This window comes from Zosterops lateralis (assembly GCF_965231275.1).
Source record: "Zosterops lateralis genome assembly, chromosome: 21".
Lineage (NCBI taxonomy): Eukaryota > Metazoa > Chordata > Aves > Passeriformes > Zosteropidae > Zosterops > Zosterops lateralis.
The window spans coordinates 2,301,684-2,324,585 of NC_139781.1; the positions used below are offsets into that span (position 1 = coordinate 2,301,684).

Consider the following 22,902-nt stretch of genomic DNA (forward strand, 5'->3'; position numbering starts at 1 on the left):
ATGTGAACTGGGAAGTAAGTATTTGCAATCGTTATTTAAAAGCAATTCTTGCATAGCAAACAAATACTGTCAAATTTTATTCTTATAGAGCATATACAGAAAAAACCAAATCCAGAGACTTCAGGAGCTCCTGCTCTAATTCAGCATTATTCATGAATTCAGGCTGAGTGAAAGAAACCTATTTTGGGCTAGATTCACAGAACCAGGATGAGGCAGGAGGTATTCGGACCCATTGTCATCCTTTTCTCTTTTTTCCCCCAATGTACTGCCATGCACAGCACAGCAAGAAAACATCTTTAAACTGTAGGTGCCACTTACAGCTTCCCTGTTGGCTGGCTGCCTGAAGATGTCTCCATCAGAGTGTTCCCATGATAATTCTCCATCTCCTGTACATGAAGCAGAACAGGATCCATTAGAGGAGTAACTCAAGCAACACCTTGGGAGATACAGAGGGGAAAAGTCTCACCTGGCTTTAGAGCTGTCTTAGGGTCTAGTCAGTAGCAGAGGAATGAATATGAAAATCAGCCCATTTTGATAGTGTTATACTTGGCCATGCAGGGAGCAGAAACTGCCTCACAGTTTTCTCCTCATGAGCTGTGCTAGATCTTTGCAAATATTTTGTTTAGGTTTGCATTTCATAGAAAACACAGAGGAGGGATAAAAGAGCTTCTGCCACATTGAAAAGGACAAGATAGGTTGTGAGATAGATGATAATTTTAACATTTTTAAATAAGAGCAGTAGACAGGAGAATACATGAAAAAAGCCCTGGATAACTGCAGACAGTGGGTTGCCTCTAGTGCATAATCTGATGTAATCTCACCTCTCATATGGAAATGCTAATGAACTGGTTTCTCATTAGTGACTGTGTCTGGAGTGGTTGCTTTCTCCAGTGTAAGGCTGGTTTACTGCACAGCTATGTTTGGTACTTTAAAAGATGGATTTTTGTAACTGGAAGAGGCTGGTTTCAGATACAGCTCAAATAAGTACCTGGTAACCGACATCAGACAATTAACAAGGATTTACTTTAATTAACTGTCAGTGTATTGCATTTAAAACAGTGTATCATTGTATTTCTTCCTGGGAGCAGAACTATCACTTTGCTTGTTTTGCTTGTAGCTTCACAGGGCAGTTTGCCTGGCAAAAAGTTTCAAGATTTGTTTCAAGTACTGAGTTCAAAAAAGCAGAATATCAAAAGATTACAGCAGCACAAAGGTACAAGCAGGAGAGTTTTTCAAAGCATCCTGGCATCACTAATATTACGAGTGGTACTTCTGGAAAGTACAGGGACCTTTAGATGTTTTATCTGCATTGAGAACAGCACATAGATGCTTAGATAGCCTGGAAGTGGTGATTCACGTGCCATAATACTAATAGTGAGATAAAATACATTTAGAAACTCTCAGACACTTTGGGCTTTTAGACAGACAGTTAGGTTTAGACATTCAGAGAGGCTGGGAAGGCCCCTAGAATCAAGTGTCCTGTGAGTATCAGATCTAAAATGCAATTGCTAGTAAAATACTGAAGTCACCTGAGTATTGTCTGACACCTAATTAAAATTGGAGTAATTGCTCTTGCCTCTGAATTGAAATTTTCGTGTCTTGCATAATTTGATAGGTCTGGTAACTTGTCAGATAGAAGCTCATCTTTTATTACAAAGCTTCTCTACCCAGAGTAACGGCAGCTACATCATTTGAAGCCTTGATTGACCTCATTAGGGGGATGCAACTTTATCATCAGAACATTCTCACTTGTTTCAATTTAGGAAAACAAAAGGTAGCAATGTTACCTTGCTGGCACTGGCAGGGTAACTTCCCAACATACATTGGATTGTAATTACATGGGAAACTTGCAGACAGAGTCCTGAGTGACAGTGCTGCTGCACAGACAGGGCTCTGAAAGGGGAAGGAATAAATCCAGAGCCCTTCTGTGACTCTGCTTGAACTTACCTCTGCAAACTGGACAGCAGGACTCTGGAACAGAAACTGGGACAGAGCAAGTTAGTTTGGGACAAGTCTTCAATCCACAGTACACATTTCCTTCCTGCCAGTAAAACACAAAAGGGAATTTAGAAGGAGTCATCGATTGTCTGGTACTGTATATTCATTTCTTTATGGACATGCTTAAATCTGTGTTTACATAAATGCCACTGTATGGAAAAGCAGAATATTAGATAAGAACAGTCAGTTCAGTACTTGCCCTATGAAATTCTTAGTTCATGAAGAATATGATGATGATTTTATGAGAGGAAGTAGAGAGCTGCCAATACTTGATAGTGAAGAGCTGGTTGGATTGAGAGGGATGTTTTAGTTCAGACACTGGCTCTGAAGAGTCACTGGGTGACTGCTCAAATACACTGGATTTGAGTTGTGACATCTCAGGAATGGCTCTGTGGCCCAGTGCCAGCTCAGAGTTGTCCCCTCCCAGCCTTGGGGCTCTTTACTCATCAGCTCAGGCTAAATGAAATCAGTCATTGGTTTAGTGCTATATTTTCCAGTTAGGTTGAAGGGAAATATTCTATATATGCCAAGCAGCAATATTTTACCTGCTGCCTCTGCACTGTAAGCTCAGTTACAGCAGATTACAGCAGGGTATGCATTGTGCACTGTGTTCAAGAGATCATCTGGCATTTATTTACCAGGTACTGCACACTAGCTCAGAGCACTCTCCTGAGTTTCAGCATTAATTCTCAATTCCCAGCCTTTGCTACGCATTGCTTATATTTCAGTGTCACATCTTCTAGAAAGGAGAACTGGAGCATACACAGAGCAGGCATCTGTCAAGCCATGTTACTTACTGAGCAGCTGCACTGGGCACACTGGTTTGCTTGCCTGTTTTGGAAAAGCCCCTCAGCCACAAACATTTCTCCATGGTGGTAGGTGGTGCCATTGTATTCACAAGATTTCCCGGTGATTTTGCTGCTGACTGAGAAAAGGGAGTCTTCTGGAAGCAAAGGGAAAGGAACATTTCATGCTAAGGTTCTTGATTATTCACAATGTCATAAACACAGGGGAGAAAAATTTCCCTTCTCCCTAATTTTCTTTAATATGGAAGGACAAGTTTTGCCATGCTGCAAAGTACAAGTGATATGTTACTATGTTGGTGAACTTGGGTAAATCACACTCTGTGTTGACTGTCCCACTTAATCCTGGGATGCTGAGGACCAGCTGCAGTGCCAGAACTAATGGTCCTTTCTCAGGCTGCAGTGTTTTCCCTTATGTGTCTATTTGTTACTTGTATGTGGTTCTTTCATGATTTAATGAAAAAGGCATTAGGTGCTGCATACATACAGAATCCCACTATCAACAGCACTGTTCTAGCAGAGTTTCCCCCTTCTTAACTACTGGATACTGATTTAAAAAAAAAAATTATTTTCTAGTATTATAGCCCAGAGAGAACTTAATTGCAGGTTAGCAAGTTGTGCCACCGGGCTGGATGATTCCCTGCCATCCATAGGCACAAACCTTTTGGGAGAGGAGCAGCAATAATGATGATGGGACTGCCAAGAGAGAGCTATGTACTAAGTGTTTGTTCCTAGTTGTCTTCAAAACAGACAAAACTTGTCAAAAGCAGATGGCAAAAGCTGACCAAAAGTTGATTTTTCTCTGACATAGTTTCTAATGTCAGATGTGCACATGAGGGAACTTTGTTTGCAGAATTCAGTGCATATGACAAAGTGCACGATGTGGCAGTGCCAAATCCATTCTGAAACCTCCTGCTTTAACTCAGCATCATATTGAGCTCTGCACCACATGGGTTAAATGTTTTTCTAAGACATAAAGCTATCCATACCTTATGCTAAACCATCCCCTAGACTGTTTAGCTATTAGCAGTTGATAAACTGTGCAAAGGAATTACACTTTACCCATGAAATGTGAGTTACTTGATAGGCTTGGGCAGTGAACCTGGCACTACATATTTATATTCACATGAATTTAGCATCTCAGCATGGGAAAAGACATTTCAAACAAGGGCTCTGTGGAAGTAACAGTGGAGTGTTTGTTCTCTGGAGCCCAAATCACAGTAAATTTCTAGGAATGCAGCTGAAATTTCAATCAGTGGGTTTGGGCTTTCATGTAAAAGAAACCTGACCTGAAAATTCAGGTCTCCCTATAGTCCCTTTCATTACCTATCAGATAAACCTGGAGCTATTTTTTTGTGAAACCATGACACCACAGAATGTACATTTTTCAGCTGTGAGCTCAAGTGAAAAGACAGTTTTCTGCTGGTATGCACTGACATTAAACACTGTCATTTAGTTTTCCACAAAAGCATATATTAATTACATTGGTCCATCAAATATTAATACTTTAAATGGTAAATATCAAATCTGTCTGCGGAACATACATGTACTACAGGATTTGAGAGGGTATGGAGTCAGCAAAGTCCATTCTGCAGGAGACTGGAAGAAGTCAGGGTTAGGGTTCCTGGCCTGATATTTCATTGCCTGACACACTTGATATTTGCACTTTGCACTTCCAGAACTGAAGCACTGAATACATCATTATTTCACTGCAATCAGGAATGTCAAATGATACCTTTCCAAACTCCTATAAAGAGTACAGAGCCCTGGCCACACCTGTGTTTGACACAGAAATGCTTTGCTTTTGGCACTTGCTGTATGGTTTGCTAGAAATGCACAGTCTGGAATGGCAAGATTCATGCTCTAATTAAGACATCCTTCGAAAGTCATCAGCAAAAGATTCAATTGACAAATTCAGCTACTATTTAGGCACAAAAAAACCTTGCTTCCTAATCAGGATTGCTCCCAAAGCTTTATCTGGCATTTTAATGGTGCTGACTAACATTGCTTTAATTAGCTGCCTCAGTAAAGTACCAGGCAAACCATCTGTGTGAATCCTTTTAATTAATTGGGTTCAGTTTGAGGGGTTTTTTTATGCTATTCTTAACATGTCAGTGGAAGCAACATACAATGTATAGGGTAAAGATGTTGTAGCATTAAGGTTTGAGGGAAGAGTAAAAAATGTACACACACCTAACTTTCCAGTCTTCTGGGAGAAACACATTCTGTATCACATGGATCACAGTCAGTTTTGGAAACACCATCTTTCAGCTTTTTATGTTTACAATTCTATTCCTTTCTGGATTGTTATAAAAACTTGGTCCTGAGATGCTTTATCCTTACTTGGATATGAAGCAGAAGAGCATCAGTTATTTGCTACTAATCCCTTGAATAGCTGAGAGAATTTCTATGGGCAGTTCCTGATGTTTGAAACACTGGTAACTTCTGCAAAACTATTTATGTGCAGAGTGAAAAGCAGTAACCAGCTATGAGCAATCTGACCTTTTGAGAAATGGGGGATGACTTATTTGAGGAATGGCTTTAGGATCCAGGCCTTACTACAATCAAGGGTTGAACTTGGATCTTTCTGGATAAAGACAAGAGGTGCAGGTATAATTACTAATGAACAATTTAGCACACCACCTAACAAAGTGGGAAAACCACCTCAGAAGCCATGGCATGATAATCAGTGAAGTGTTTATGATGTGACATCTGAAAGACAAAAAAATCAGCTGCTTGTGGGCAGTCCTTGCCCTTGGGGACAAGGAGACAGCTTGGCTTTCTGGCAGTCATGGTGTGAGTTGTTCTAACCTGCAGTCAGCAGCAGGCTGAGGTGAGTGTCCTCCTGAAATGGACCCTGCACAGCACCTCAGGAAGGGTCTGTAGGGGTTTATTGCATCTCTATGAGGTGCTTTCCTGTGCAATATTCTGCCCATTTGTGTTAGTACTTAACACTCTCACTATTGCTTATTTTAGTATCAGAACATCTGGCAAAGAACATTTTTAAAAAAGCCTACAGACTCCTGGCTTGCTGAGTTAGAAACTATTTTTAAACTGCAACATTCAGGATCACCTAGTGTCATTTAATGATAAATATAGGCTTTTAGTGTCCAACAGAAAGGCTGGGTGCCCAGCCTGTCTTGGGTTTTACAGTTTGTCTATTTTATTAACCACCCTTATAAAAACAATCAAATGCTCAACAATATGAAATTAATCACAAGGTCTAATGCCTTAAGAAACTTACCATACTGGGAACTGTTTCACAGATAGTCTGTTTTTTTTAAAGCAGACAGATGACAGATTATGAATTTGAATCCAGAGGAGATTTTATGAAACATGTTTTCTGAATCAACACAGAGCATAAGCATGTACAGACCAGGACACTGAGGATTGTTTTGGAACCACATTCACTAGAGAAGCAATTGGATTCTGCTGGGACTCCAGGACAGCTGTTTGCACTGACATCCCTTCTGCACATTTCCTTCTATTCCCAGTGAGTTTTGCCACTTAATGTACACAACTGGAAGTGTCAGTGTAGTTGCACCAGGGGCTGTAGAGCTCTCTGGGCTGTATCCTGGGGCAGGAAACTGTTGTTGGACACCAGCTGACCAGTTGATCTCACATGCTGCTTTCTGTACACCTCGAGTTGTAACAGCACCATGCAAGGCTGCATTACTTTCCTTGTCACTTAAAATTTGCCTAAGAATGGTAGGTTACCACATAAAGAGCATTTATGAAATAAACCACAATTCTTGGAAATGTGCAGACCACATTTCTAATGCCACTTGAGTGTCAAAGTACTTCTTCCTATTTTGCTTATTGAAAATTCTGTGAAATCTGAATTAGCCCAGGCACCCACACTGCCCAACACAGGTGGGCAGAACTTTCATTACCTGACATCTGCTTTTGGAAGACTCTTTGCTCAGGTAGGAGCTGCACAAAACCTGTCACACTGTTTCAGTGTAGGGTTGGCTTCTAGGGGTCAGCTAGGATTATTTTAAACACTCTTTGGGGTGGAGGTCCTTGGGGAATTGTAGCACAGCATTATGAGACCAAATGGATTTCTTTCCTACTAAAAATTCTTCTGCTTAACTTCTTCCCTCTACTTTTGTTTCCACTCTACACGAACGTGTCACCTCAAGGTCTGAAGCCCATTGAACTAAATAGATTTGGAACCTGGCCCAAACACCTACTCTGTGTGGCACAGCAAAAAGGCAGTTCCCCCTTTCATCTTCTGTCTCATATTTCTACCATATTCCTTAGTATTTCTAGAGAGAAGGACTACATCATAGTCAGTAACTGCATCTGTTCTCTTAGAAGACTGAGTCCAAAAAGTTAATAGAAATCTGTTGATTGACTACAGTAGGAGGTGGATCAAGCCTCAGTCCACGTGCATTTAGCCTTTTCCCTCAGTCATGCATCATAATCCAAATTATTACAAATCTGTTTTGTAAGTTTGTAACATTAAAAATTAAAATGACGTGTGAAGGTTCCTTTAAAAAACAACCAAAGCTGTGCAATGATGTTGTCTTTAAAGTAGTGGTGGAGGCTGACAATAAATGTGGATGGAAAAGTTGTGCACTATCCAAAAACTGCAAACACAAGCTCTAAATAAAATCCATATGTGCCTCTTGGAGGTGCAGGTGTCAACGATATTAAGCCACAAAATGCTTTACATTAAAATAACTTTAAGGACCAGGTTAAGCTCTAAAAACTCCAGGGTAATTCAGAGTTAATCACCACAGCTAGTCTTTAATATGGTCAGAGGGTAGAAAGTGTATGAAATTCATTGCTTGAAGGAACTAGTAGCACCTTATCTAGGCACTGTGAACTTCCATCCACACTCAAGGCAGAGATGGAGTTTCAGTTTAAACATTCAAAGGGCTGTTGGTTGTGTTTTAGCTTTCTAGGGCTAAAGTCAAGCTCTTCACATTATTTCAATATATTTTCTGCAGCTTAATTTCCTGTGTTTTCTTTTATAGTTGCATAAAAAATTGCCTATCAATTGCCCAGCAACTCTGAAGGGCTCATAAAACACTTTCTAGGTTGCTCTAGTTTAATTCTTGCTCTCGAGTTAAAATATTATATGAATCCACCAATCACTCTCCCGCCAAGGAAACAAATTAAATGAAGCTTTGGTGCATTCTGAATCCTCTCTGAAGTCTCTTTGAAGGTCTTGGAAGTTATCTTGGAAAAATTCTGAGTAGCTTATCCTATCCTATCATGTCAGTCCAAAGAATTGAAGTTCTGTCATCCATGTGGGAAGATACGTATTTTTTCAATCCATTTTGGATGCTGATATACAGATAAATGTTTTTAAATTTTTTATGGTCAAAAAAGCAGAATGGAAACAAGCAAATAACCTCAACCTGGCTGTGATAGCAAACATTACTTGTGAAGATAGTGTCAAAGGCAAATCAGAAACCAAATCAAATCATCTAAGCACACATCAACAGGAAAAAATGAGACATTTCCCTGTAATGCCTATGCTATTGTATTTCTAAAGCAAATTTACTTCCAAATCAATAATTAATTTAAACCATCTGACAACTACCCATTGTTAGAACTCTCACTTGCTGATATGAGGAGGGTAGGTGGTAGCAAGAAGAGTTGCATAGAGAATGGAAGAGCTGGGCACAGTATCCCTTCTATCCCAAAAATGCTCATGAGTGGAAGGGTAAGAAGACTGGAACTGAGAGCCTGGGAGCTGTGGTGTGTGAGCTGGGTAGAACCCAAAGCTTCTTCACCAAATGGTTTAATGTCTGTGCATTCTGTAATGGAAAAATCACTCCAGCAGAGCATTCCAACAGCCAGGGTTGAAGATTTTGGTTGTAATTCAGTGCTAGATGTGCTGCACTACACACACATACTGTGTAGTTACTTATAAAATGTCTGTCAGGTCAAGAGGTGCTGTGCATGCCCTGCAATGCTGAGTCTGAATCCACACTGCAGAGTGCAGGGTGTCACCTGGACGAGCTCAGTGACTGAGTGAAGACAGAACTGAGCTCATGGCAGGCACATTTTTCCTGCTTCTTCAGTGAGTTTTACAGTGCAGTGAGTTCTGTGCTAACCCAGGATCTAAAAGAGCTGGTTCAGAGATTCAGGTATTACTGGAACATGCTGCAGTCTACCATGCAGACAGAGCCTCACTTTTTTTTACGTGATGTTCTCAGCCCACTGTTGTGAGACACCTCATCTTTAGACCAGCCATGTATATAGGTGCCACCTGGCATTTCTGTATCTAAAGAGAAAGTGCATCAGAAAAGTTGGTTGAATTTGATAAAGAAAAACCATAGAACCAAAGGAGCTGAAACTTAAACCTGTTGCTAATAATGAATGTTCCTGGAAGGCAGTGTGTTTAGTCGGGGCAGCAAGCTTAAAAACACTGGAGCCAGATGGGCTGATTCATACATCAGTGTGCAGCCTTATCTGCTGAGACATCAAGCCAGCAAGTGGAATGTGGAAACCCTTTCTAAATCCTGCAATTGTGAACTTTTGCTTCTGATGTAAGCTTTGCTTAGGTTTACATATTTGATCTTTAACGAGACTCTAAATACTTTGATTCATAATTGTTGAATGTAGAAATTATACAATCTACAATAAATGCTCCAGCTTTAAAGGCACTGTCTATAAAAATGCCATAAAGGACAGCCACAGCTAAATGCTCAAAGGACTCCTGCATGAAGTTTATTTTCATGACAAGAGGCAGAAGCTCTGAAGTCCACTCTGGGTCAAAAGCTGATCCAGATCTAAGAATGATGGTAAATTCTCTCCCTGACTACAAATCACCTCTCCTGTGATGATGCCTGGAGCATCCTGAGGTGGAAGGATGCATGGGATGTCCTTTGGGTCTCACTAATATGTAAAAAGAGTCCAAATTCATGTGTCCCTAGGTGTTTTTGGTTCCATATGTGTGATGATAAGAAGAATACAGTTCAGATGGTAAAATACTTTTCAGAGCTACAAAAAGGAAGGAATATCCAGATCTGTGTAAGAAACAATATCTGGATTTTGCCAACGCTAGAAAGAATGGGTTTAAAAAAGAAAGATTAGCAGTGAATCTGTGGTAGAAGCTGGTGAACCACTGATGGAAGTAGAAGATGCTTCATAACATATGTCTGAAAACTACTTAAGATTCATGATGTCTGGTGCCAGGGAGACAGGATACAAACACTGCATCTCTTTGTGTCAGGGAGTCCAGTGTCACTATGGATGCAGAAGACATTAATTCCAGGGGGAGAGCAGTGCCAGCTTTTCTCAAAGGAATCCTTTCAACAGCTCCTTCACTTAGGTAGCTAAGAAGTTCAATGTCCAATGAAAGATGCTGCCTCCTGGCATTACCTCTGCTCCATTAAATAAGGAGACAGTGATTTGTGCAGTTACACTCTACAAGGCCTGCAGAGAGGCAAGAGAAGAGCCCCAGGTCACTCTGACTAGCATTACTCATTTCTGTAATGCAGCTTGAGAAATGGAGGGGAAACATATGTGACAGAACATAATGAGCATTTATGAGAGAAATTCCCATGGATGGCCAATGGCCAGAGCTCTCACACGTTCCATTAGAAAATAACCAGGAAAGCCAGAGAAGTGAATTTCCTGCTTATCATGGAATGTTGCACAAAAGGCATTGTATGCTGGACATACAAGAATGGAAAGTTGGCATAAGATCTGCAAGAATGCCTGAGATACCTGCTCAGATCAGGCATGAACAATTACCAGTGAAGAAAGAGCACCAAATATGATACACATAATCACTGCAGAAACCAGAATGCAAATAGCCCCTGGAATCACAGGAGACTCCTGGTTCTCTTCTACCTAACGTTGTTTCAGATTCAATTAGGGGAAAAACAGACCTTAGTGGGACTCACATTTTTAATGAGATAGTGCACAGCTAGCAATATAATGGCCCATCATTTGTAGCAGATGGATTACAAATAGACTTTAGGAGCAGCTAAGATAATAGATCACAATTCAGGAAAGGCTTATTCTGATAATTTGCCATATTTATCAGTTTAAACATGGAGTACAAAATTCCAGCTGAAGACTGTGAATAGGGAGAACTTAATTTGATAAAATGGATATGAGAGTTTACAAGGGGCCTCTTACTCTTCTCCCTACTAGATCATTGTAGAATGTTTTAAAATCTTCATAGGTATCATGACATCTACAGGCTCATGAACAGAAAAAAAGCCCAAACAGTTCATTGCGAAGGAGCACTTGAAGCAAAACCAATCAATCTAGAAGCATTTATATTTCTATAGAAAATACAATACAGAGATACTAAAAAATAATAGAAAAAGTTGCTGACTGCAAATGCCAATTATTGAGTAGGGCTTCTGTGATTTAACTTCAACTGTCAAAAAGTAAGCATCCAGTTTCCCTGTGTTCCCTCAATAATCAGTGCAGAGTGACAGCCATCTCCAGGGAAAAAAGTCTTCCCATTCTGGGTGACAGGATGAATCACCCTCATGTTTCCAGCTGCTGTAAAGGGTATCTAGATGATTGTCTTCCCAACTGAAGATTAGATTAGTTGGAAAAACAGACCAGGTTTTGGGCACACCAGCATACCAGTCCTTCTTTTGATCTGGAAACAAAAGAGGGGTTTGTGTTCTCAGCACCTTACTGCTTTACTAAGTTTTACCTTAGGCCAAAGAAAGTGTTTTGCCTTAGAAATTTTCTTTCCTACACAGTAGACCATTATAGAGAAAACTCCAATCATCAGCTGGATGTTCCAACTCCAAAGAGTTGGATTTGAAGTTGAATGGGCTCAATCTCATCCTAAGACACAAAAGCAGCATCACAGCATCAGATGAGTGAGAAGCTCCAAATGGTTCTTCCTTGTCACTGGTTAAAAAAAAAGGATCCTAGACACCTAGATCAGATATTGATACACATAACTGATAGAGAGTGAAAATAATTGTCAAGGCAGATGAATCCAACCCAAAACGATGTGTGGATACCATTTATCATCCAGTAAGTGCAGTGAACACATCTACCCCATCTGAACAGCGACCTCCTTGTGCACTCATGTCCCTCTGCCATTGTGCACTCACTGCCTCCTGCTGACAGTTTCTGCTCAGGGACAGCTGTTTTCCTCATACAATAAACTCTGAAGAAAGTCAAATAAAACCCTTTTCTGTGATGCTGCATGAATACTCTTTTATAAATGGGAATGTGGGGTGCCACTAAGACAGACATGGAGGGAAAAGCTCCAGTCAAGTCTCCCAGCCATTAGGCCATGTCGGGAATGCTGGAACAGGCTCGTGAAAGATCCTGCTTAGTCTCCTTCATACAGTGGCTCTTAATAATGAGCATATAATAAATGTACAGTCTGGAGAATTTACTATACAGTATCCAATTGGATTTATACAGTCATAAACTTCTACAGCACTGCTTCTATGATTTACAACAGTCTCTGCTAATTATGAAGCCATGCCTGGCCCTGAGATGTGAAAGGTGAACGTTACCACACTGATTGTACAGTGACACTACACAAATGCACATTTTGAATTGCTTGTTAACAGACAGCCATTGCAAACAACTGTGTATTTTGGTCTGCTCTTATGAAAAGCACCAAAACCAGAAACGTAAGAAGTTTGTGGGATGGTGTTTTATTGTGATAGAGTTTAGAGATAAAGAGTCTGGAATGGACAGTCAATGAAACAACTGCTGCTTTCTGTCTGGACTGTAGGGAATTGGACTTGGTAGTTTACCTGATCCCTTCACAAATCTATACTTCTGATTTCCTAAACAGAAAACACCATGGGAAATACTGTAACTTACTGTAGGACAAGCCTCTCATGACCTAAATGGATATAGGAGGAGGTTTACTTCACAGACGTTTTCCAGCACAGACATTTAATTTTGTTGTTACTCAGCATATTAAATGACTATTTCAGAAAGAACAGTTTGTCACTAGTAAGAATTACCTGGGCATCGTGGGCAGCACAGCTGTGGTACATGCACAGGGGAAGCACAGTGTAGACTTGGGCATCTTATCCTGCTGCACAAAACGTTTCCATTCTGCAGATGGAACATAGTACACAGTATTTTAATGAAATGTGCTCTGACAAATTTCTGTGTTCTCTATTCTACATCCAAACATTTTTTAGAAAATGCCTTTTTTACAACATTCTGGTTTCACTCACACTGAGATATGCCCAGATACTTCCACTGCCTTTGAATTTATGCTGGAGGTCAGAAATCCTTAAAAACCTTAAAATTGGAGGAGTATAAAAATGGATAGCAACAATCTCCATTTCTCTTTTTCTTTCCATTTGTCTTTTTTTTTTAGCAGATTAGGCTTAGGAATTGCATTTCCAAAACTAAGACATGGATAAATGGTAGGTCTCTGAGATATCCCCTACTGAGGGTTAGTTCAAGACCACAAGAGACAATAGTGTCTGTAATTGTTCCTGAAAACTGTGGAGAGTCTTTTGTTTTCATTTTATTACTTTCCCAGTAGACAAAAAACCCCAGATGGTAAGTAGCTATTTTTTTAAGAAATCTGAGTTAAGTCTTGGGAATAGGGTTCATTATTCATGTCATTAACATAATATTCTATTTGACCACATCTAAGTTTGATTTATAATTAAAACACAGGGAATTTTCATTCTCTGTTGTGTGTAACCAGAAAAGACTATCCATTTCAAATTCCCATTTCCCATCTATAATTCATCCTCTTAATTTACCTCTGAGTTCCTCATGTTTATAACAAGAAAGATCTTTCACCATGAAAATTGATATTAAGTTATGACTGTAGTTTTAGGTGGTGTCAGGACTAAACCCACCTTATTTTCATATGCCTTCTGGAGCACTGAAATGTTTTCCGTGGATGTGCAGACTTCCCTAGACAGCAGATGTATATAGGCCTTTCTAATCATCTCTTTCAAAATAATTCATTGACAAATATCTGCAGACCACAGGCTGGAATCCTGCTATTAGATCACTGCTAGCCACAAACTACAGTTGTGCATCTGCTTTGGAAAGAGACACTAAAAATGATCATCACCATCTGTTTCCAATGAAAGCACTGAAATGAAATATACTGATTTTGTAGAAGAGGAGCAAATCTGAGACTCCAGGATCTCCACAGAACAGGGACTATCCCTGCTCTGCACAGCTCTGGCTCAGCATCCCTGGGAGCCTGTGAAGCACTGCTGAGGAGGAAAGGCTGGCACTGCCTGCTGACCTGGCTCCATGTTGCTGACTTCTCCTGTTCTATGACCTCACTCTTTTTCATTTTAAGTCCTGCAGGATCTCCTGATGTGAATGTTTACTTTCTGTGCATGGTCAGCTGTGATAAAATTCTGCAGGCAAACATTGCTGCTCCACGCTGCCAGCCAGGCTCCATCCACTGTGTGCTGCAAGACAGAGCTGCTTTAACTGATCCTGTGCTTAGGGAGACTGATCTTATTCCCAGTGATATTTGGGAACAGCCCCACTGACCAGAGCAAAGCACTGCTCAGTCTCTCTAAGCCACGGCCAAGGTCATGTTTCTGCATCAGGTACCAAAGAGTGTTGATGCATCTCTGTCTGATGCTGAGTGTGGAGAGCAGTCATTTAGCCTGAGGTCTGCAAATATAACTACAAATGCAATCAAAAGCAAAAAACTGCTGTATTTTAGGGAGTAAAATAATGATCTGACAAATTGTGAGTGCTCAATTTTACTTGACAGTAACAGTCAACAGGCTCCACTATGAACTAGGGGGGAGGAGGGGTTGTAAAAGGAAGGGGGAACAGGGTGAGAACACTGAATTATGTTTAGTTTTATTCTGGTTTAAGTATGTAAATTATAACTTGTAAAAATACAATACTATATACACACAAAAACAGGAAAGCTTTTTTTTTTTTTTTTTTTTTTTTTTTTTTTAATGCCAGGCTGAATAACTAGGCCTCTGTTTAGTTAATTTGCCTAATTTGCCTGGCCTTTTTCTTTAGCATCAGAAGTGTGTGTGCTGGGGGGATGGACAGACAGACTGTTTAGAGACAGAGCAGAGACCTCTGTCTGCTGCCTGGTTTGTTCTGTGCAGACATCATGTGGATCACAATGTCTGTGGCCAGCAAAGACATTTTGATATACTGGACATAAAGACCTCTGGGGATTTTTTTGCTTTTCTCTGCAGTGTGTGGGAATCAGTTTCTGCATCAGACTTTGCCAGGGAATCATACATGGTTTATGTATCATCTCTCTTACTTGCTATCTGTGGCACACTTTACTTTCATCTTTTATGCTGTCATAGTTGGTTTATGGTCTGTGCTTGTGCTTTTAATGCCTTTATTTTGTTAAAATTATAAATTGTTGAGGGTTTCCTGAAGGAAACTTCATGAAACTGATGAAGCTTGAGGAGTTTTTATGGCAGGTCAATGCTCTGAGGGGATGATTTTGGCCAGGACAAAGCTCAAATGAGTGGCTGGACACTAGAGTTGTTATTTGGAATCTTCCTTTTAGAAAACAAGTCACATCCAAGAGATCCCTCACTGCTGAAATGATCCCAGGTCACATTTTGCACCCTCATGGTATACCAAAGGTAAAACATAACAAACAAGGGAGTCGAGTCCAATGCACTTCTGAGCTGCCTGGACTGGGAACTACCATAAGCAGTTTCCTTCTTTATTAAACCTTTTGCCCTGAACTATCACGTTGTCCTCCACACCCAAGTTAAAAAATAAGACAGACTGTGTTTTTTCGAGGCTCAGAGTGTGTGGGTGTGCCTGGGTTCCAGCAATGCTGTTGTCTAGAGCAGCTGCCCAGACACTTTTCCATCCCTCCAAACTGTCTAACATCTCTCTAAAAATCACTGAGCATTTCTTTGTATCCACATCTCTAGGATTTCCAGCTAATTTTTTCCCCACCCAAGACACATTCTTCCAGTGATTTAATGAGTGTTTTACTCCACACAAACTCCAAGGGAGTTTTCAACTTTGCATATACATCAAGAAAAGTTGAGTGGACACTCCTTTTTTGCTCTAAACAAAGATTTTTTCCTTTCCTTCCTACTACATTGTTTTTTCTCTCACAGCTGCATTCTGCAGCTAAACTTGTGGAACTACTGTTTCTGCATCTCTGCGTTGAATTGTAGTAGCAGATTCCCTCAGAGCAAATGCTGCACAGGGGCCCAATATTTTACACTTGCAGGGAAGGAAAATAACAAGGAATACTTTATTCTGCATTAAATATAGCAGACAGAACTCAGCATCTGGAGTGTCTCATGTGTTAGTGATTAAGATCCCTTATTGTTTATTTTAAAGTGCTCTAAGGGACATAAACTGCCCTCACTTTTGTGCCTCCTCCCAGCTGTATATGACATACTATGGGGATCTCTGACTCCTGTGTTTTTGCATCAGCCATCAACTGATGGGAGCCCTTTCATATTCTACCCAATTCTCTCTACTCCCCATAACCTTTTCTCATGTTTCATCATCTCATTCTTCTTTGACTGACTTGTACTCACAGTGATTATCTAAACCTGTTCCTTCAGCACTTCATGCTTTGACTGGAAGTGTTGGCACTGCAGATAGATCAAAGTACCAAATTCAGGTTCAGCATAATCACCCATATTGGTAGAACTGCAAGGATTATACTTTGGCAGTGGGGCCTGATCAGTTGGGATGTAATGCCCAGCATCCACAAAGCTCCTGGCTAATGAAGGAGTTGTTTTGTCTATGCTATGCAACTCCTTTTTGCCAGTATTGGCCTTCTCTGTTAATATCTTCTTTTCATAGGATCAGCTGCCTGTATTTCCTGCAGCATAACCAGGACCTAGTGAAAACAGGTTTGGGCTTTGTCAAACTGTAGCTACATCAGAAAGGAGGAGTTGTAGGATCAGTAACTCAGCAGTCCTACCTCTGAGCAAAGACAATTAACGCAGTAAACGAGGCCATAGGGTTCTAGATAAGGATGCCATCTTTCTCCTACATGGTACTTCTTATCTTGAAACACACAGTATGTGTCTGAATCTGTAAAACAGGAAAGAATTGAAAAATCTATGAATGAAAATTTCCATCCCATGTTTATGAAGTATATTTACATGCGCAGAGTTTTCTGTGAACTACTTTTGCTTTTCCTGGAGAATTACACAACATAAAGACCCTTAATTCCACATGCTGTTTTTTCTAACCTCCCAAACCAAAATAAATGACATAGCCTCCCATTTTTCCCAAATTGCAAATGATGATAAAATAGCTTTTGTACAGGTGAGTTTATCCTTTCACTTGTTTAGGTAATAAAATTGAAGTGCCTGATCACTCAGACAGGCTTAAAGGAAACAAAACCTCTTCACTACAAAACCAAAGCAATTGGTCCAACTCAGGAAAATCCCAGGTTGTACTGCAGAGAGATGTTGAAATAATTTATGCATCAGCTTTCAAAATATTTTAAGATCTTTTGTTCACTAAGCACTTCTGATCTTGCAGTTGCAGTTTTGCAGAAATCCACGTACCTGTCACACATTATTGTCCTGTCCCTTCCTGTCACATTATGGTTTCACATTGAAACCTCAAATCTCTACAATAAAAGGTTGTTTCTCACATGTTTCCATGTGGGAGTGCCTTTCTGTTATCCTAATGATATCCAAATTCAGTTTAATTCATTACCCACAGTACAGATGATACTTCAGGACATCTTAACACAATACCCATCTTCTAAGTGATGATAATCCCAGCCAGGGACAGTCTTCACATTTACTGGGCTTGAAGAAAGTACCCAGAGCTGGGGGCTGTGAGTAGAAACTGTGATCTGCTTTCCCTCCACACAGAAGCATGACAAATGAAACACAGGATATGAAAAGGCAGACAGCTGGAGTTTGGTAATTTCACCCTGTTCTTTCTTTAACAAGGCTCCTGCACATGGTTTTCCTGTGGCTGGGTTCAGTGGGGCAGAGGGCTTTGTGCAACTCTCTTTTGTTTTCCCCCCCATCTACTTCCTTGAAAGCAGAAGCTGCTGAGACTGAGGCTAAAAATTTTAATTTCTCAAGGGTAAATAGTGTCTTTGGTAAGAAGGAGGCCCAAACCCAACCTGTGCACGTAGGGAGAGCATTCCAGACACCTGGTAACAAGGCTGAAGCAGTCAAACACTCCAAGACTTATTTGGGTAGCTGTTCTTCCTTGCCGTGATTGCTGAAATGTGTTAACATCTCCCCTAGATGACAGGCTTTGCAGAAATGCTCCCTTTCTTTTGTTTGTATTCTTTTCAGATCTTCTCATCAAGTTTTTGACAGGTTTTTTTTTTAAGAGGGAGACTCTTAATTTTCTCAAAGGATGTACCTAATCCAGTTCATATGAGGTTGTTTTTACAACATAACAGAGCAGTCTTGGACCAGCTTTACACTACTGAAAACTTCAGCACAATATTCTTACACATGGGACAGATCCAGATAATCTGTCAGATGTTTACAGAGGTTACTAAATAGAATTAAGCCCGCTCTTGACTGAGGATATTTGAAATAAAACAGATTCTCCAACTGATGTGTTATGTTCTTCAGAATGCACTATAACCTGTACAGCTTTAGGAAAATGTACCCCAAATGTGGGTGTGACCTGATTCTACTAAATACAGGATTAGAAAGAGGAAGAATGGTAGAACGTTTAGGACATTCTTTTCTGAACCACATCTGAAAATAGAAGGAAAATGTCCAATTTATGTGAATGTGACAGTTTTGTTTGAAGTCTACTTACGTTTTACTTGTTCTAGTTTACCTCCATCTATGAAAAGGAGACAGAGCACACCAAAAAAGATAAAATGCAAATCCTCCAATATCCACTTTCTTTTCATCTTTATCGTCAAAAGGAAAAGAAAGAACCTCCAAGAAGATAATGTCGAGCTGTTAGGGAAAAAAATATTAAATTAATTAAAGTAAAATCTTGTAAGATACTCAATGATTTCATCCAGCACATAGAAATCCTAAACTGCCAGGACAAAAAAAATATGTCTACATCATGCATCTTCCTTTCATGGAAACAGCTTTGCCTTCAGATCATTTAATGTTTGGAAAAGGGGCCACATTCCTTTTCATGAAAGCTGAAAACTGGATATTCCTTCTAATAACATCCTTATTCTACTTCCAAGCAATCTGGCAAGTAAGCAATCTAAATTCTTAAAAGTTCTCTTTCCCAAGAAGCGAGTTTGGGATATGTCCTTGTAGAACATCACTTTTAGCTGTATCTTTGGTGTCAGTTTTAACATTTGCTTCATCCCAAAGTGAATCTTGGATGTCCCTGGATTACAGGTCCTGCTCTGTGGGAATCCCTGTCCAGGCTGAGCCTCTGGCCCTGCTGCACCAGTGGGAATTTCTCTCACATCTAAAAGGCTTCCACCAGTATTTGGCTCGCCCCTTCGCCCCTCTTCCAACCACTATTGTTCTGGTAACTGTGTATAATTAATTTTTCTAGAGTTAACCCTTCTGCTGCCTTGAGAGCTGAGAGCAGAATGGGGGAATGACTTGTCATCTTCATTCCTGTAGATCTTTACTGTCAAAATCTTGCATGTGGGGCAAAGCTTAATGTATTCTTCTCTGTGTGGTGCTTGCTGGATGTGCCATTCTGTTTATCTTTCTCTGGGCTTTAACAAGTGAATTATTTTATGGAAATAATTACCTAATTAACTAAAGCGTATTTTTTAAATACAGCCAACTTAAGATTCTACTATTTTGATGCCCCAATGTTTATGAGCATTCATTACAAAAGTCTTATCTTCCCAGAGTGCACTTGTCCATAACTTACAATGTTGGAAAGATTTGGGTGTGATTTTAAAAGCCTTGATATGGATTCACTATTAGTTTTACAGAAGTTAAAAAAACCCAAAAAGAGTCACTATTGGAAAAATGAACTGTCTGTTTTGTAAACTAATTTGGCCTCTCCAGATTTCACGTAAATAACAGAACTATATATAAATATGTTCAAACTCACAGATAAGGAAAAAAATAATAATTTATATATGGATAAGTAAAGCGGTGGATAACTTAAAGAAACTAATCAGTAAGTTAAGAAGTCCTTACAATTAAGATCTTCCAATTAAGACTGTTGAGACCTTGAATACTGTAACAAAGGGGGTGTGATCTGATTTTATCAGCTCCTTCACTGTTCAAGAATTCTCTGTATTCCCAAACCACAACCACAATGGACATCTTCCTTAACTAACTAAACCTGTGCCACTACTCTGTACTCAGTAAGCTCATTCAAAACAATGCAAATTGCCTCTGAAAATGTTTTGTAAAAAAACATTCTTTAAAGCACACTCCCTCTTCAGTAACAAAACACAACTTTCCATTTATTTTGCAAGTTGAGAATAATGTTTCAATTTCAGAAGAAGAGTTTAAGTAGCTTTTCCCTTTCAACATTTTCAAATCACATAGGACATTTTTGAAGCCAAACATCCTTTAAAAAAACCTGTTTAACATTAAAACCTCATAATTTAGTCCCAGGACATCATGCATGCATTGAAAACAACAGTAGCACATCACTGGGACTAGCAGAAATGGGAATGTTTAAATATTTCAGCCTTCCTAGGGATTGCTTAAGCAAACAATAATTATAAATGGCACACAATTATCCTTTGTGCAGCACCTTATCTCTTAGCTAGGTTGGTAAGTTGGAATAGAAAGGCTCAGGAATCCACCCATTTTAAGTGTCAGGTCTTCAAAAGGAAGAACATTATAAAACTTTGACTCCTTCTTCTCAGAAATGCTGCAGAGCAATGTGAGATGGAGGAGTTGATACAGAAATGGCATGGAGACTTTTGATGTCTTTCTTAATTCTCTTTAATTTCTGTATTGTTGTTACTCCAAATATAAACACATACTTTTCACTATTAGCACACTCCCTTTATTTCCCCAAAGGGCAATGTCTTAAAAATATTCCTGGATTTAAATAATCTCAGTTAGTATTAACCTGTTAATTATTGGTGTATTTTCTGCATTGTAGAAACAATTAAAGCGATCCACATCTTACACGAATTACTCAGTGAAATAAAGCCGATGGGGCTCTGTTTAACGCCTCGCCCTCCAAAGAGCCCCCTTTGGTAACTACAAGAGGCAGCGAAAAAAACCTCGATTAGGGAAAAAGCCCCGCAAAATCCAAACGTGTCAGCGCCGAGGGCGGCAGGCAGGGGCTGCGGCGATGCAGCGGCGGGCAGGGCTCAGCCCCGACGGCCGCGCTGGCCCGTCCATGGCCCGCAGCACGGGCCCCGTCCCGCTCCGCTCCCGCCGAGCCTTTCCCCGGCGGGAGGCGGCTGCAGGCGGGCGGAGTCCCCGCTGCTCTCACACACAGCCGGGAGCGGAGCCGGGCTCGGGGCTGCCCCCCTGCCCGGGGCCGGGCCAGGTGCCGCCGCTGCCCCCGAGAGGGCGGCGGGACATCGCCCGGAGAAACGGGACACACGGAACGCCCGGGAGGCGTCGAGTCCCCGCGCCGGGCTGTCTGTGCCTCGGGCACGGCTCCGGCAGCGGGACCGCGCCTTCCCGCGCCTCGGCTGGGACAGCAAAGCTCACAAACCTGGGGCACGGCCGGAGGGCGCTCGGAGACGGCGGCGAAGGGCGCTGGGGCTGCGGGAACCGCGCGGCTCCGCTCGCCGGGCTGCGGGGCGGGGGGTCCGGCCGGGCGGCTCCGCCGCTCACTCACGTTGCCATAATCTTCTCCCGCGGCTTTTAGGTGTCCCCTTCGATTCCGTGGTGTGGGGAGCGAGCAGGGGACGGACGGGGTCCTGCCGCCGCCAGCCCTCGAGCCCCGGCTGACGGACGGGAGCGGAGAGGAAGGATCGGCTGCGCCCGGGCTGGGCTCGCTGCAGGGTGGGCGCTCCGGACGGTCCCGGGCTGGGGCACCTGCCGCCGCCGCCTCCTGCCCCGCGAGGAGCGCAGCGAGGGCCCGCGGCCGGAGGATGCTCGGCGGCGGGTCCTGCCCCGCAGCCCCGCCGGCAGCGAGCGGCGGGAGGCGGGGTGAGCGGGGCCGGCAGGTCCGCCTCCGCCCCGGCCCCCTCTGCCCGCGCCCCGCGCCCGCCGCCCGCACCGCCGTGACTGACACCGCGGGGAGGAGCCGCTCCGCACGGGGGGCCGCCACAGGGGCCACACCGGCCCCGGGGCCAGAGCCCGCCCGTGGGGCTGCCCTGCCGCCCTTGGGACCCGCACCGGGGCCGGGCTCCGGTGCCCTCAAACCAGCTCCGGTTGGGTGACCGCGGCTTTTTTCTCCGCGGGAACAGAGCTCCACGCGTGGCTTTCTTGGAGAGTGGACTCCACCCCGAAACGGCTCTTTAATGGACTTCTCCGAGGCGGGGTGCCCCCCAAAGCAGACCCGATGGAGTTTTAGCATCCCCTGGGATCTGCCAGCCACCTTCTGCTGATAGCCTCTGGTCTGATTTATTGTGTTAGAAGGTTTCAAGGTCACATTGAGATTCTGGTGGAACTAAATTAAACCCATGACTCATTATATGCTTGGTCAAACATTCTTTTTCTGTCTTCTTGTAGCCCCTGTAACTAATAAGAAGAGATCAGTGAACTCTTGACAAATGATCTGAGAAAAAGGGTGAGGTATGAAAAGACATCATGTGGAGAAACAAATTACAACCTATTTCCCATAGTTTGGGACCAGGGTGTTTGGGAAGCACTGCTGGGAGGTCACACACCTCTCAGGCCTAGTAGATATTTTCAGAAGGCTGAAAATTGAGCAGAACTTTTGTTTCTTCCATTGTACCTTGGCTGGACAAAACGCTGAAGGTACAGGCTATGGTGAAACCTTACACTAACTAGCATGAGGAAAGGAGAGATTACTTACTAAGGCTTTTGTTTTATCAGTAACCAAGGCTGTGTGTCAGTCAAATGCAACTATATGACTTGTAATATTAAATAATGAAAAGAGAAAGTTGTGGAGCTGGGCATTTTGAAAACTGCTCCATGCCTACTTCTGTGTCACTGCCACTTTGCCTTGCTGTGCACAAGCAGTAATCCATGTTCCTAAGGAAAAAACATTGCTTGAAGTTCTTAGTCCCCAATGTGATGCCTACAGCTGCAGGCTGAGAGTTTTAGAAGAGCCACTGTATAAAACAGGGATGGGCAAAAGAGAAAGAAATGGTAACTCTGAATCAGAAGTGTGACTGTAACTTGCACAAGAAGGCAGA

The 22,902-nt window shown here is 41.8% G+C and overlaps 1 protein-coding gene across 2 annotated transcripts in view; it reads right to left on the bottom strand.

Moving 5' to 3' along the window:
- CHRDL1 (chordin like 1) overlaps positions 1–21,310 on the bottom strand; it is a 32,083-nt gene extending 10,773 nt beyond the window's left edge. Inside the window, exons 1-7 of one of the 2 annotated variants that reach the window (XM_083876521.1) lie at positions 21,288–21,310; positions 18,477–18,622; positions 16,648–16,760; positions 12,731–12,824; positions 2,796–2,938; positions 1,948–2,041; positions 319–386 (exon numbers count right to left, since the gene is read on the bottom strand). In XM_083876521.1, the coding sequence (XP_083732647.1) occupies positions 319–386; positions 1,948–2,041; positions 2,796–2,938; positions 12,731–12,824; positions 16,648–16,760; positions 18,477–18,573 (609 nt within the window). In that variant the 5' untranslated portion in view covers positions 18,574–18,622; positions 21,288–21,310. Of the gene's footprint in view, positions 1–318; positions 387–1,947; positions 2,042–2,795; positions 2,942–12,730; positions 12,825–16,647; positions 16,761–18,476; positions 18,623–21,287 lie in introns of both variants that reach the window. The other variant, XM_083876520.1, reaches the window with a different exon arrangement.
- Between the last annotated feature and the right edge of the window lie 1,592 nt (positions 21,311–22,902).